The sequence below is a fragment of the Leucoraja erinacea genome, chromosome 2 (genome assembly GCF_028641065.1).
Source record: "Leucoraja erinacea ecotype New England chromosome 2, Leri_hhj_1, whole genome shotgun sequence".
Classification (NCBI taxonomy): domain Eukaryota; kingdom Metazoa; phylum Chordata; class Chondrichthyes; order Rajiformes; family Rajidae; genus Leucoraja; species Leucoraja erinaceus.
The window spans coordinates 4,513,890-4,527,481 of NC_073378.1; the positions used below are offsets into that span (position 1 = coordinate 4,513,890).

Consider the following 13,592-nt stretch of genomic DNA (forward strand, 5'->3'; position numbering starts at 1 on the left):
CTCCGGGAACCGCACGGAAACCTTGGGTGGGGCGCAAAGTCTCCAGAGGTTTCCGTTCAGGTTTCCTAAGCGGGACAGGGGCATTAGTGTTTCATGCTGATGATCTTTCATTCAGAGCTGCCACTGATGGATTATTAGGAAGGTTCACCAGAAATCTGAAGTGTCATCATTCTGAAACATGAACTCTGCTTCCCTCCCCGTAGATTTTCCAGACCTCCTGTGTTTTCTCCATCCTCATCTTTTATTTCAAATGCTAATATCTACAGATTTTATGCTTTATTTACTTTTTAATTCCATGCCAATCTTCTTCCATGCGAACCGTCCCTTAATTAATCCTGCTCCACTTTTCAATGGGAGTTCCAATAGTTTCTTGTACCTCATCAGTGTCCATGGTTTCAATTTCCCTTTGTATTTTGGATAAGAAACCTATCATAAGCTGCTGTGCACACCTGATTCCATGTCCGTGCAAATGCTACTATTTAGCTGGTCTGTAACCCATGGAGAAATTTGATGAGGTAACACCACATCTTAAAGATCATGCCACTCTTCAATCTTTGTTTAATATTACTTGGTTTCAATGGTGTATCTTTGCTTTAATTGAAAAGTTGCAGCTTTGAGGTTTGAACCTTGAAGGATTAACAAACGTCCATGTTTATTCCAGAATGGCGTTGCGGAAAAAGAATGCTGCAATTGTCTGTGTAAATGTCTGGGGAAACCAGGCACCCAGGGGCCACGGGGAATAAAAGGCTTACTGGTAAGTCCCTCCGCAAACAATGTACAATCCAGCTGATTTCAAGCTTGGTGAAAGTCTAGTGGCCTAATGTTAGGGTTTTTCCTGGCCTGCAAGATAGGATTGAAGGAGTTGAAGGATTGATAATATTTACACCAAAAGCAGGTGATATTTGACTCGGCATTGAAATTTGACAAACAAGTCAATGTCGTGGTAAAAGCTAGCTTCTTCCAGCTTCGGACGACAGCTAAAATATAACAATTTCTCCAGTTTGATGACCTCGAAAATATCATCCACACATTTATCTCCTCCCGCCTCGATTACTGCAACTCCCTTTACACTGGCATCAGCCAATCTTCCCTGTCCCGCTTGCAACTGGTCCAAAACGCCGCAGCGAGACTCCTGACGGGCACCCGGAAAAGGGACCGCATCACCCCGATCCTGGCCTCTCTCCACTGGCTCCCTGTGCGGTTCCGAATACATTTCAAGATCCTTCTTTATGTTTACAAAGCCCTTAACGGGCTTGTCCCCACCTACATCAAAAGTCTGCTCACCCACCACACCACACCCAGGTCCCTCAGATCGGCCGACTGTGGAACAGCATCCCCCTTCCCATCAGAACTGCCCCCTCCATCGACTCCTTTAAGTCGAGACTAAAAACTCATCTGTACCGCCAAGCCTTTCTTGACGTCCTCTGAGCGAGGGCTACATGTATGTAGTTTGTTTGTTATACTATTCTTATACCAATGTAAAGCACTTTGGCCAATGAGAGTTGTTTTTTAAATGTACTATATAAATAAATGTGACTTGACTTGAAGCATGATGCAGCCAAATTTCCATACACAACGTGGCCCACTCTGAAGTCCGCACCTGCAGTATCTCTATTTGTTTCACATACATGAAGTTTAATGAGAGCACTTTGCGTCGACTATTTCCATAATCACAGTCACAACTCACGAGGTGTACATTTAAACTGGAAATGTATTAATTATATTCATAAAGCAATCAGCCATAGATTGCTTCTAACTGCTCAGGGACTTGTGAGAGAAGTGGTACATTTGCCTCCTACGTTAGGAAGAGCAATATGAAATGAGGACGAAACGCTACGAGAGATGCTTCTTTCCTGTGGCTATCAAACTGTAAACTCCATTCCCTTCTGTCGTGGGATAGACTGAGACTGACTCTCCCCCCCCCCCCCCCCCCCCCCCCCCCCCCCCCCCCCCCCCCCCCCCCCCCCCCCCCCCCCCCTCTTTCCACATCCCCAATCCTTTCCACGTCGTCACTTTAATTTCATGTTTCATGTATTTTGTGTTTTTCTTATTGTCGGCAGATCAATTTCCCTCCTGGTATAAATAAAGGTCAATCACATCGAATCGTATTGCAAATTCCCAATGGAAGTCCTATTCTGTAATTATATTGGATGAGCCAAGCAACGAAAAAAAGCACATGCCTTTCACAATGTTATGTTCATTCTCCCAACCACCATGAACACCATTCACAGGATCGAGGTGACCCTTCTCTGATATCAGTGTGGATCTGTTAGCTGAAGAATAAACTTATTCAAGGATACAATAAGAGAGTGCATGCCAGGATCTGTATAAACTCCGACAGCTACAGCAATTTGGCTGAGTGCTGCCAAATTGCATCAACAATCTCTTAATAACAGTTTTGAGAGATTAGATTGTCTGAGTGAAATGTCCCCATCTGTTTTATGATTTCTACTTTCACCAGCACTAATAGCTTTTTCTAAAATCTACGATCAGCTACATTGCATTGGGAGTCTTTGGCATCTTGAAGATTGTCAACGAATCTAAAGTTGTAGGAGAACATAAACTTGAATTACGACTCCGACATGGGTGTGCAATAGGCACTGCATTCTAATATTGAATGCATGTCTCTGCGGTGTGTTTGACATTCACATTTTGTAGCTGACGCATGTTTGAAAACGTATCCATTGTTGGACAGTTAAACATCTCTAATTTGTCCAAATCTGTTGTCATTTGGTAAATGTGTTGATGTCATTTCAGGGAAACCAAGGTGTAAAGGGATTTCCAGGACATACTGGAGAAGAAGGAGAACCAGTAAGTTGACACTTGAGTGCTTCTTTTGCAAATGGAAGTATGACTTTACCCTGTTTCCAAAACTAATTGGCTTGGAGCCATGCTGTGTGTGGGCTCCGCTCTGGTTTAAGCTGCATTTAATTGGAAGTTTCAGGGCCAAGTACAGAAACGCTCAAGGAAACGCTCAGAGAAATAATGAAGAAAAAAAAATTTGGTTGAAAACTTTTAACAGACCTTGGAATGGAATGTTATACTTAATTATCACATGTGACTAGGCACAATGAAATTCTTTGCTGTACACCCAATGTATACAAATAGCGGCCACCCACGGCACTGGCAAAGTTACAAAGCATGCCGGCTCCATTTTTTGTTCTCCCCCCATCCCCCAAAGTGGTTCCCCCACTCCGGGTCCCCATTGTCCTTCGTTCTCCCCCTGCCTCCCTCATGGCAGACCCCGCATGCCAGGTTGCTCCTCCATTCTTCTTCCCCTCCCCCTCCCTCATCATGGCGGTCCTCCACGCTCTCATCGACCGGTGACCGCGGGTCGACCCGTGAGGCATTGCCGCCGCTGAGCCCCCATTGTCACGAGGCTTCACCACTGCTGGCACTTCACGTATCCAAGTATTTCCAAGTAGCTCCAGGTTTGTGCACGTGCTGTGTTGAAGAAAGCAGTAGATGGTTGGAGTAAATGCACAACGTTACATTTGTTTAGGACCTTTGATATAATCAATAAAAATCGATAAGCACTACCAGAGAGTAACCACGCAAAACTGAGTGGTTAATTAAATGGTATTAGATAGCAAAGTGTTGAGCACAAGGACACATTGGTGTACTGGTGCACTGGTCAGTGAAAGCAAACATGCTTGACAAGCAGTTCAGACGACAAATGGCCTTCACATTAAATAGATCTGACTACAGAAGCTAGGATGTTTTTTGTACAATTACATGGGGTCTTAGTGAGAAAACACTTAAAGGACTGTGTGTATTTTTGCTCTCCTAGTCTAGTAAAAAAATGGACCTGCCATACAGATATTTCAATTGAAGATAGACACAAAAAGCTAGAGTAACTCAGCGGGACAGTGGAGAGAAGGAATGGTTGACGTTTCGGGTCGAGACGTGGGGTCTGAAGAAGGGTCTCGACTTGAACGTTACCCATTCCTTCTCTCCAGAGATGCTGCATGTCCTGCTGAGTTACTCCAGCTCTGTGTTTCTATCTTCAGTTTAAACCAGCATCTACAGCTCTTTCATATACAAGATATTTCAATTGTTGGAATATTTCAATTGTTGGAATATTTGAAATGAGGAAGGGTTAGTTAGCAGTCTTCTTGTGCGTGGCCTCTTGGGCAAGAGTGATCATAATATGATTGAGTTCTTCATTAGGATGGAGAGTGATATCTTTGAGGGTATGAGACGTGAATTGGCCAAGATAGACTGGCAATTGATTCTTAAAGGGTTGACGGTGGATATGCAATGGAAGGCATTTAAAGACTGCATGGATGAACAATTGTTCATCCCAGTTTGGCAAAACAATAAATCAGGGAAGGTAGTGCATCTGTGGATAACAAGGGAAATCAGGGATAGTATCAAAACAAAAGATGAAGCATACAAATTAGCCAGAAAAAGCAGCCTACCAGAGGACTGGGAGAAATACAGAGTCCAGCAGAGGAGGACAAAGGGCTTAATTAAGAAAGGGAAAATAGATTATGAAAGAAAACTGGCAGGGAAAATAAAAACTAACTGCAAAAGTTTTTATAGATATGTGAAGTGCAAAAGATTAGTTAAAACAAATGTAGGTCCCTCGCAGTCAGAAACAGGTGAATTGATCAAGGGGAACAAGGACATGGCAGACCAATTGAATAACTACTTTGGTTCTGTCTTCACTAAGGAAGACATAAATAATCTGCCAGAAATAGCAGGGGACCGGGGATCAAATGAGATGGAGGAACTGAGTGAAATCCAGGTTAGCCAGGAAGTGGTGTTAGGTAAATTGAATGGATTAAAGGCCAAAAAAATCCCCAGGACCAGATAGGCTGCATCCCAGAGTACTTAAGGAAGTAGCCCCAGAAATAGTGGATGCATTAGTGATAATTTTTCAAAACGCTTTAGATTCTGGAGTAGTTGCTGAGGATTGGTGGGTAGCTAATGTAACCCCACTTTTTTAAAAAGGGAGGGAGAGAGAAAACGGGGAATTACAGACCAGTTAGTCTAACATCGTTAGTGGGGAAACTGTTAGAATCAGTTATTAAAGATGGGATAGCAGCACATTTGGAAAGTGGTGAAATCATTGGACAAAGTCAGCATGGATTTATGAAAGGTAAATCATGTCTGTCGAATCTTATAGAATTTTTCGAGGATGTAACTAGTAGAGTAATAATGGAGAACCAGTGGATGTGTTATATCTGGACTTTCAGAATGCTTTCGACAAGGTGCCACATAAGAGATTAGTATACAAACTTAAAGCACGGTATTGGGGGTTCAGTATTGATGTGGATAGAGAACTGGCTGGCAGAAAGGAAGCAAAGAGTAGGAGTGAACGGATCCTTTTCACAATGGCAGGCAGTGACTAGTGGGGTACTGCAAGGCTCAGTGCTGGGACCCCAGCTATTTACAATATATATTAATGATTTGGATGAGGGAATTGAATGCAACATCTCCAAGTTTGCGGATGACATAAAGCTGGGGGCAGTGTTAGCTGTGAGGAGGATGCTAGGAGGCTGCAAGGTGACTTGGATAGGCTGGGTGAGTGGGCAAATGTTTGGCAGATGCAATATAATGTGGATAAATGTGAGGTTATCCACTTTGGTGGCAAAAACAGGAAAAATAGACTATTATCTGAATGGTGGCCGATTAGGAAAAGGGAAGATGCAATGAGACCTGGGTGTCATGGTACACCAGTCATTAAAAGTAGGCATGCAGGTGCAGCAGGCAGTGAAGAAAGCGAATGGTATGTTAGAATTCATAGCAAAAGGATTTGAGTATAGGAGCAGGGAGGTTCTACTGCAGTTGTACAGGGTCTTGGTGAGGCCACCCCTAGAGTATTGCGTACAATTTTGGTCTCCTAATCTGAGGAAAGACATTCTTGCCATAGATGGAGTACAGAGAAGGTTCACCAGACTGATTCCTGGGATGTCAAGACTTCCATATGAAGAAAGACTGAGGGGGGATCTTATAGAAACTTACAAAATTCTTAAGTGGTTAGACAGTCCAGATGCAGGAAGATTGTTCCCGATGTTGGGGAAGTCTAGAACAAGGGGTCACAGTTTAAGGATAAGGGGGAAATCTTTTTGGACCGAGATGCGGAAAACATTTTTTACACAGAGAGTGGTGAATCTGTGGAATTCTCTGCCACAGAAGCTAGTTGAGGCCAATTCATTGGCTATATTTAATAGGGAGTTAGATGTGGCCCTGGTGGCTAAAGGGATTAGGGGGTATGGAGTGAAGGCAGGTACAGGATACTGAGTTGGAAGATCAGCCATGATCATATTGAATGGCGGTGCAGGCTCGAAGGGCCGAATGGCCTACTCCTGCACCTATTTTCTATGTATCTATGTTTCTAACTTTCTATGTTGGCCATTCCTTCTTCTCCACACGTCCGTTGGGCAGAACTTACAGAAGATTGAAGGCGAGCAACACCAGGCTCAGGAACAGCTTCTTTTTACCCTCTGTGATCAGGTTTCTGGGGACGGTCCAAATTACCTCTACTCCATTGCAGGGGCCAATGTCCAAATTACCTCCTCCATTGCAAGAACCAGGGACGCTGAACTCTTGGCATCGCCGCCAACAATCTGTTTGTTTTTCATCTTTTTAAAAGTTGTATTGCATTTTATAAGTTTATGTAAATGTTTTCCGGTTTGTTTGATGTGGAGGGAGGAGTAGGAAACTTTCTTTTAGTTTCTCATCTTGCCGGAGACGCGATGTTTCCGGGTCGCGTCTCCGATTGCTTTGCGGCCTATCATCGATGGAGCTGGAAGCCTCCTCTAACTGACCTTGGGCCCCACAGTGGGGCGCAGACTTAATATCAGAGCCGATCCCTTGTCTGGGAACGCCTGCGAACTTACCATCAAGAGCTCGCAGTCTCGGGAGAGGCTAGTCTGGAGCTCCGACAAATGCAGAGGCTTCGACCAGCCCTGACGTGGAGTTTGATCGGCCGGCACGGGGGAGCTGACGTCCCCTCCGAAGCAGGAGCTGGATCGGCCCGACGCGGAGGGCCCAAAACGCCACTGGTTACGGGAGTGAAGATCATCCCTTCAACGGAAGGCTCGAGGCCCCCGACCGCAGAAGAGCTAAGGGAAGAGATAGAAACGTAGAAACATAGAAAATAGGCGCAGGAGTAGGCCATTCGGCCCTTCGATCCTGCACCGCCATTCAATATGATCATGGCTGATCATCCAACTTAGTATCCCATCCCTGCCTTCTCTCCATACCCCCTGATTCCTTTAGCCACAAGGGCCACATCTAACTCCCTCTTAAATATAGCCAATGAACTGGCCTCAACTACCAAAGAGAATTCCACAGTTTCACCACTCTCTGTGTAAAAATTGTACTTTTTTTCGCCTTCCATCATAGTGAGGAATGTGGAGTCTCTGTGGTGGGTGTTTATGTTAAAATGTGTTTTGTGTGCTGTTTTGCTTTTTATTTGTATGACCGATTAGGCAAAGAAAATTCCTCGTATGTTGCAAAACATACTTGGTTAATAACATATTATTGTGATTGTAATTGTGTGATATTGAACTTTATCTATGGAACCTGTGCGCAACAAAGCTAACTATATTCTGCACCCCCTTGCTCTACCTATTGTATATGAGTTTCACTTGATTGTATTTCTGTAAAGTATCATATGATCTGATTACATAGCATGCAAATCAAAACTTGGTACACGTGACAACATTAAATATAAAAACTAAAGGGTTCATTAAACTGATTCCCAGAAAGGCAGTACTGATGTATGATGTGACCTTGGATTGACTAAATGTGGTGCTAATCTGAATGAGAGGGCATCAGTTATAGGGACATTATGGATAAACTTACATTATATTTGCTGACGCATCAGAGGCTGTTTGGAGACCTTATGTAAGTACATAAAATTATACATGAATTGTTTTATCAAGACCGAGGCTTAGATAGGGAGGACAGAGAGAAGCTATTTTTGCAGACTAGGAATGTACAACACTAGATAGTGGTAGCGGTGTGGAATGAGCTTCCAGTGGAAGTGGTGGAGGGAGGTTCGTTGGTATCATTTAAAAACAAATTGGATAGTCATATGGATGAGAAGGGAATGGAGGGTTATGGTATGAGTGCAGGCAGGTGGGACTAAGGGAAAATAATTGTTCGGCACGGACTTGTAGGGCCGAGATGGCCTGTTTCCGTGCTGTAATTGTTATATGGTTATATGGTTATGTGGTTAGAGGGCATATCTTTAAGGTGAGAGGGGGGAAATTTAAAGGAGATGTCCAAGGCAAGTTTTTTTAAACAGAGAGTGGTGTGCGACCTGAATGAGTTGCAAGGTGTGGTGGTGGAGAAGGATGTCATCGTGGCAGTTAAACGGCTTTATGAACATGCAGGGAATTAATAGAAATGAATTGTGTAGGCAAAAGGGATTAGTTAAATTTGGCATCGTGTTTGGCACAGGCTTCAATGTAGAAGAGCCTGTTCCTGTGCTGTATGTTCTATATTTTAGACTCCAAGGGAATGCCTATGTAGAAACGGTCACATCTGGTAATGGCCATTGCAAGAGTCTGGTGGGAAATAACTAGTCCAAGAAGAGAGTATTTTCCTTATTTGGATGTAGTACTCTTATCCAAAATTCTATCTGATTGTTTATCTATCTGAATTTCACTGCGTTTGACTGCTTTAGAAGAGTTAATAACACTTGTTATGATCCATCTTTGAAACAAGTAGAACATATATTTATGTCCAAACAGGAAGATGATGATTCCAACATTTCCCCCCCGGTGAAAATACTGCTTTGCTTTTAATTTGACAAAGCACAGCTGGTTTATCACTTTAAAATATACCATTAAGCTCGAAATTTACGATATTATTTCTGAGAGACCCCCGAGGAGTTATATTGTTATAAAATTGCATTATGAAAAAATAATTCTAAAAATACTTCCAACCCAATCCCATGCTTTGAAACCAGTGTACACTTGTCAGTGAACTGAAACTCAATGCTCTCTTTGAAAATAGAACCAAAGACAGTACAGCACAGGAACAGGCCCTTTGGCCCACAATGTTGGTGCCGAACATGATGGCCAATTATCTGATCTCATCTGCTTGTACATGATCCATATCCCTCTACTCTCTGCACTTCCATGTGTCTATCTAAAATCCTCTTAAACACCACTATAGTATCTGCCTCCTCCTCCATCACCATGGGTAATGCGTTTCAAGCCCCCATCACCCACTGCGTAAAAAACTTGTCATGCACATCTCCACGATGCTTTCCTCAACGACTTCCGCCCAGTTGCACTTACCCCCATCATCACCAAGTGCTTAGAGAGGCTGGTCCTGGCACACCTCAAAAGCTGCCTACCCCCCACACTGGATCCCTATCAGTTTGCCTACCGCAAGAACAGGAGTACGGAGGATGCCATCTCAACGGCACTTCACTCCGCCCTCTCCCACCTCGACAACAGAGACACTTATGTAAGAATGCTGTTCATCGATTACAGCTCAGCATTCAACACCATTATACCCTCTAAACTGATCACCAAACTCGGTAACCTGGGCATCGACCCCTCCCTCTGCAACTGGATACTGGACTTTCTAACCAACATACCCCAGTCTGTGAGGTTAGACAAGCACACCTCTTCAACCCTCACCCTGAACACCGGTGTTCCACAGGGCTGTGTGCTGAGCCCCTCCTCTACTCCCTCTTCACCTATGACTGCACACCTGTACATGGTACTAACACCATCATCAAGTATGCAGATGATACAACGGTGATTGGCCTCATCAGCAACAACGATGAGCTGGCCTACAGGGAGGAGGTCCAGCACTTAGCAGCATGGTGCGCTGACAACAACCTGGCCCTTAACTCCAAGAAGACCAAGGAGCTCATTGTAGACTTCAGGAAGTCCAGAGGCGGCACGCACACCCCCATCCACATTAACGGGACGGAGGTGGAACGTGTTTCTTGCTTTAGGTTCCTGGGAGTCAACATCTCCGATGACCTCTCTTGGACCCACAATACCTCTACTCTGATCAAGAAGGCTCATCAGCGTCTCTTCTTCCTGAGGAGACTGAAGAAGGTCCATCTGTCTCCTCAGATCCTGGTGAACTTCTACCGCTGCACCATCGAGAGCATCCTTACCAACTGCATCACAGTATGGTATGGCAACTGCTCTGTCTCCGACCGGAAGGCATAGCAGAGGGTGGTGAAAATTGCCCAACGCATCACCGGTTCCTCGCTCCCCTCCATTGAGTCTGTCCAAAGCAAGCGCTGTCTGCAGAGGGCGCTCAGCATCGCCAAGGACTGCTCTCACCCCAACCATGGACTGTTTACCCTCCTACCATCCGGGAGGCGCTGCAGGTCTCTCCGTTGACGAACCAGCAGGTCGAGGAACAGCTTCTTCCCGGTGGCTGTCACTCTACTCAACAACGTACCTCGGTGACTGCCAATCACCACCCCCCCCCGGACACTTATTATTATTTATTCAAATTGTTTGCTATGTCGCTCTTCAAGGGAGATGCTAAATGCATTTCGTTGTCTCTGTACTGTACACTGACAATGACAATTAAATCTGAATCTGAATCTGAATCTGAATCTGAATCTCCTCTCTCATTATAGCTATGCCTTCTAGCGTTGGGTATTCCCACTGTAACAGAAAGGTTTTGACTGTCGACCCTATCTACATCTCTCATAATTTGATATACTTTTTATCAAATATCCCCTCAACCTCCAATGATCCAGGGAAAATATACAAATGTGCATCAACACTCACGGCCTGATGCAGTAACATCCCATGCAACAGCAGGAGATGTAACACCTGTCCCTGCCCCTCACATAGAAACATAGAAAATAGGTGCAGGAGTAGGCCATTCAGCCCATCGAGCCTGCACCGCCATTCAATATGATCATGGCTCAACTCAGTATCCTGTACCTGCCTTCTCTCCATACCCCCTGATCCCTTTAGCCACAAGGGCCACATCTAACTCCCTCTTAAATATAGCCAATGAACTGGCCTCAACTACCTTCTGTGGCAGAGAATTCCAGAGATTCACCACTCTCTGTGTGAAAAATGTTTTTCTCATCTCAGTCCTAAAATATTTCCCCCTTATCCTTAAACTGTGACCCCTTGTTCTGGATTTCCCAAACATTGGGAACAATCTTCCTGCGTCTAGCCTGTCCAACCCCTTAAGAATTTTGTAAGTTTCTATAAGATCCCCCCTCAATCTTCTAAATTCTAGCGAGTACAAGCTCACATCCATTCTGAGACCACAACGGTCCTTCCAGTTGAGATAGAGGTTCACGGGCACGTCCTCTAACCTCGCCTACTCTATTCAGTGTTCCCAACGTGGCTTCCTTTGAATTGATAATCATTTTGCCAAACACTGGTTAATAATCATATCTCCTGATTAATGATCATATCAACTCCCCTGCACATTGCCATTCCCATACTGACCTTTCTGTTCTGGATATCCTCCATTGCCAGAGCAAGGCTACATGTGAACTGGAGGAACACCACCTCACATTCCGCTTGGATAGCTTACAACCTAATGGTATTAGTGATGAATGCACAATTTTCGGAAATGAACCTACAAACAACCACCACTTTATTCTTCTTTACTCCCCCTACCCCCCCCCACTTCCTTGTGTTCCACCTGGAATCACACCCATTATTCCCCTCCCCCCTTCCCTTCCATCTGCAATTTTAGCAGGCTTCACAATTTACATGTCTCCTACACTTATCTCACTGCTTTTGTCTTGTCATCCCTGGTCTTAGTCCAACCACCTGACTATCAACCAACCCCCCCCCCCCCCCCCCCCAACCCCCAACACACACACACACCTGTATCCACCTATCACTTGCCAGGCTTAATTGTGGGATAGGTGGTGTGCAGGGGAACCGTGCACAGAGAAATGGCGTGACAACTTCTGGATGACTGTGTCAGATGTGATGGTTTGTAGTAGGTCCATTTCGAACCAGCCTGAATACGAGTCGACGAGAACCAGGTGGTGTTTCCCATGTCATTTGAATATGTTGGTGGCTACCGTGGACTATGGTAGAGGAGGAACCGGGTGTGATAGTAAGGGTTGTTTCTGTTGGTGTGGTGCTAGTCTTTTGCAGATAGTGCAGACTTCAGCTGGTTTGTTGTGGGGCCCTTGATAACGTGTCAGCGATGTGCATGTCCTTGCCTTTTTTGTAGACTATGGTGAAATCAAAACGCTGCAGCTGCATCATCATCCGTTGCATGCGACCCGGGGCAGCATGAATGGGTTTGTTCAAGATGTTAACCAGCGTCTGTTGGCAGGCAGCGCCAGGACCGTACTGGGACGCATCGGATGGGAGCATCACTGGTAACTGTAAAGCGAAATAAGTGATGGTAGATGCGCTGGCCAGCTGCAACTTGAGGATATCAAAAGCTCTTTGGTGCTGTGAATACCAGGACAATTCAGTGTCTTTGTGTGTCAGTTCCTGCAGGAATTACATATATCGCTGAGGTTGGGAATGAATTTCCCCAGGTAGTTGACCATTCCAAGGAATCTTTTTAAACTCGTAACGTCATTAGGAACCGGCATCTCGTTGGCGGCAGTAGTTTTTGATGGGTCCAGCCTGAGACCATCTCTTGAGAAAACATGCCCAACATAGGTAACTTCCGGGACCCGAAAATTACATTTCAGGGGATTGAGCTTGAGTTGTTGGCATTGTTCAGCACTCTGTTCAGATTAGTGTCATGCTCAGCCAAGCCACGCCCGTAAATAAGAGTGTCATTGACAATAATGGCGCACGGATACCCCGCAAACAGTTGTTCCATTGTGCGCTGGAAAACCTCACTGGCAGAGGTGATGCCGAAGGGCATTATCAGGAATTTGTAACGGCCGAAGGGGGTGCCGAACGTAGTGAGGTTGGACGAGTTGTGATCCAGCGGGATCTGCCAAAACAAGCTTTTGGCATCCAGAATGGAGAACACGGATGTGTTGCCTATCTGAGCAGCAACTTCCTCTACCGTTCGCATCGGGTAGTGTGGGCATTTGATTGCTGTGTTTATGTCTATGGGGTTGATGCATATTCAGATTTGTTCCTTGTTTTTTTTAATTGCTACCACCATGGTGGAAACCCAGTCAGATGGGTCAGTAACTGTAGCTATGACATCCAGGGACACCATCCGCTAGAGCTTATTGTGCACTTTGCCGCGCGTGGCATGTGGCACATGGTGTGGGGCTCACACCACAGGAGTGATATTGAGATCCACGGCGATATTGTATTTGAGGGGCAGCTTTCCAAGCTCATCATCAAACAGTTCTTTATATTGTCAGAGTATCTGTTGTGTGGGGCTCTCAGTGAGAAAGAGTTGATGGACAGCAGGGCCAAACTAGACTAGGCCCAGATCGTGGCATGTATTGATACCAATCAGAGTTGCAGATTCCCCTCGAACAGTAAAAAACTTTAGCGTGTGAGACCGCAGGTCTATGATGCAGTTCAATTCAGTTTCTCCAAGTGGGTACAGAACCTCACCCCCATAGGCCGATGTTGTGGCATGTCCATAAGCCCAATATGAAGGCGAGGAGCCAGGTAATTCGGGAGAACTTTTATTAGGCATTGTTCTCTTGTCCAGTCGGGTCTGCAAGAGAGAGATCA

The 13,592-nt window shown here is 45.0% G+C and overlaps 1 protein-coding gene across 1 annotated transcript in view; it reads left to right on the forward strand.

Annotated features, from left to right (window-relative positions):
• Window positions 1–13,592, forward strand: part of LOC129706616 (collagen alpha-3(VI) chain-like) — a 132,531-nt gene that overhangs the window by 41,144 nt on the left and 77,795 nt on the right. The window contains exons 8-9 of the mRNA XM_055650971.1: window positions 662–754; window positions 2,758–2,811. Of these exons, the coding sequence (XP_055506946.1) occupies window positions 662–754; window positions 2,758–2,811 (147 nt within the window). The remainder of the gene's footprint in view (window positions 1–661; window positions 755–2,757; window positions 2,812–13,592) is intronic.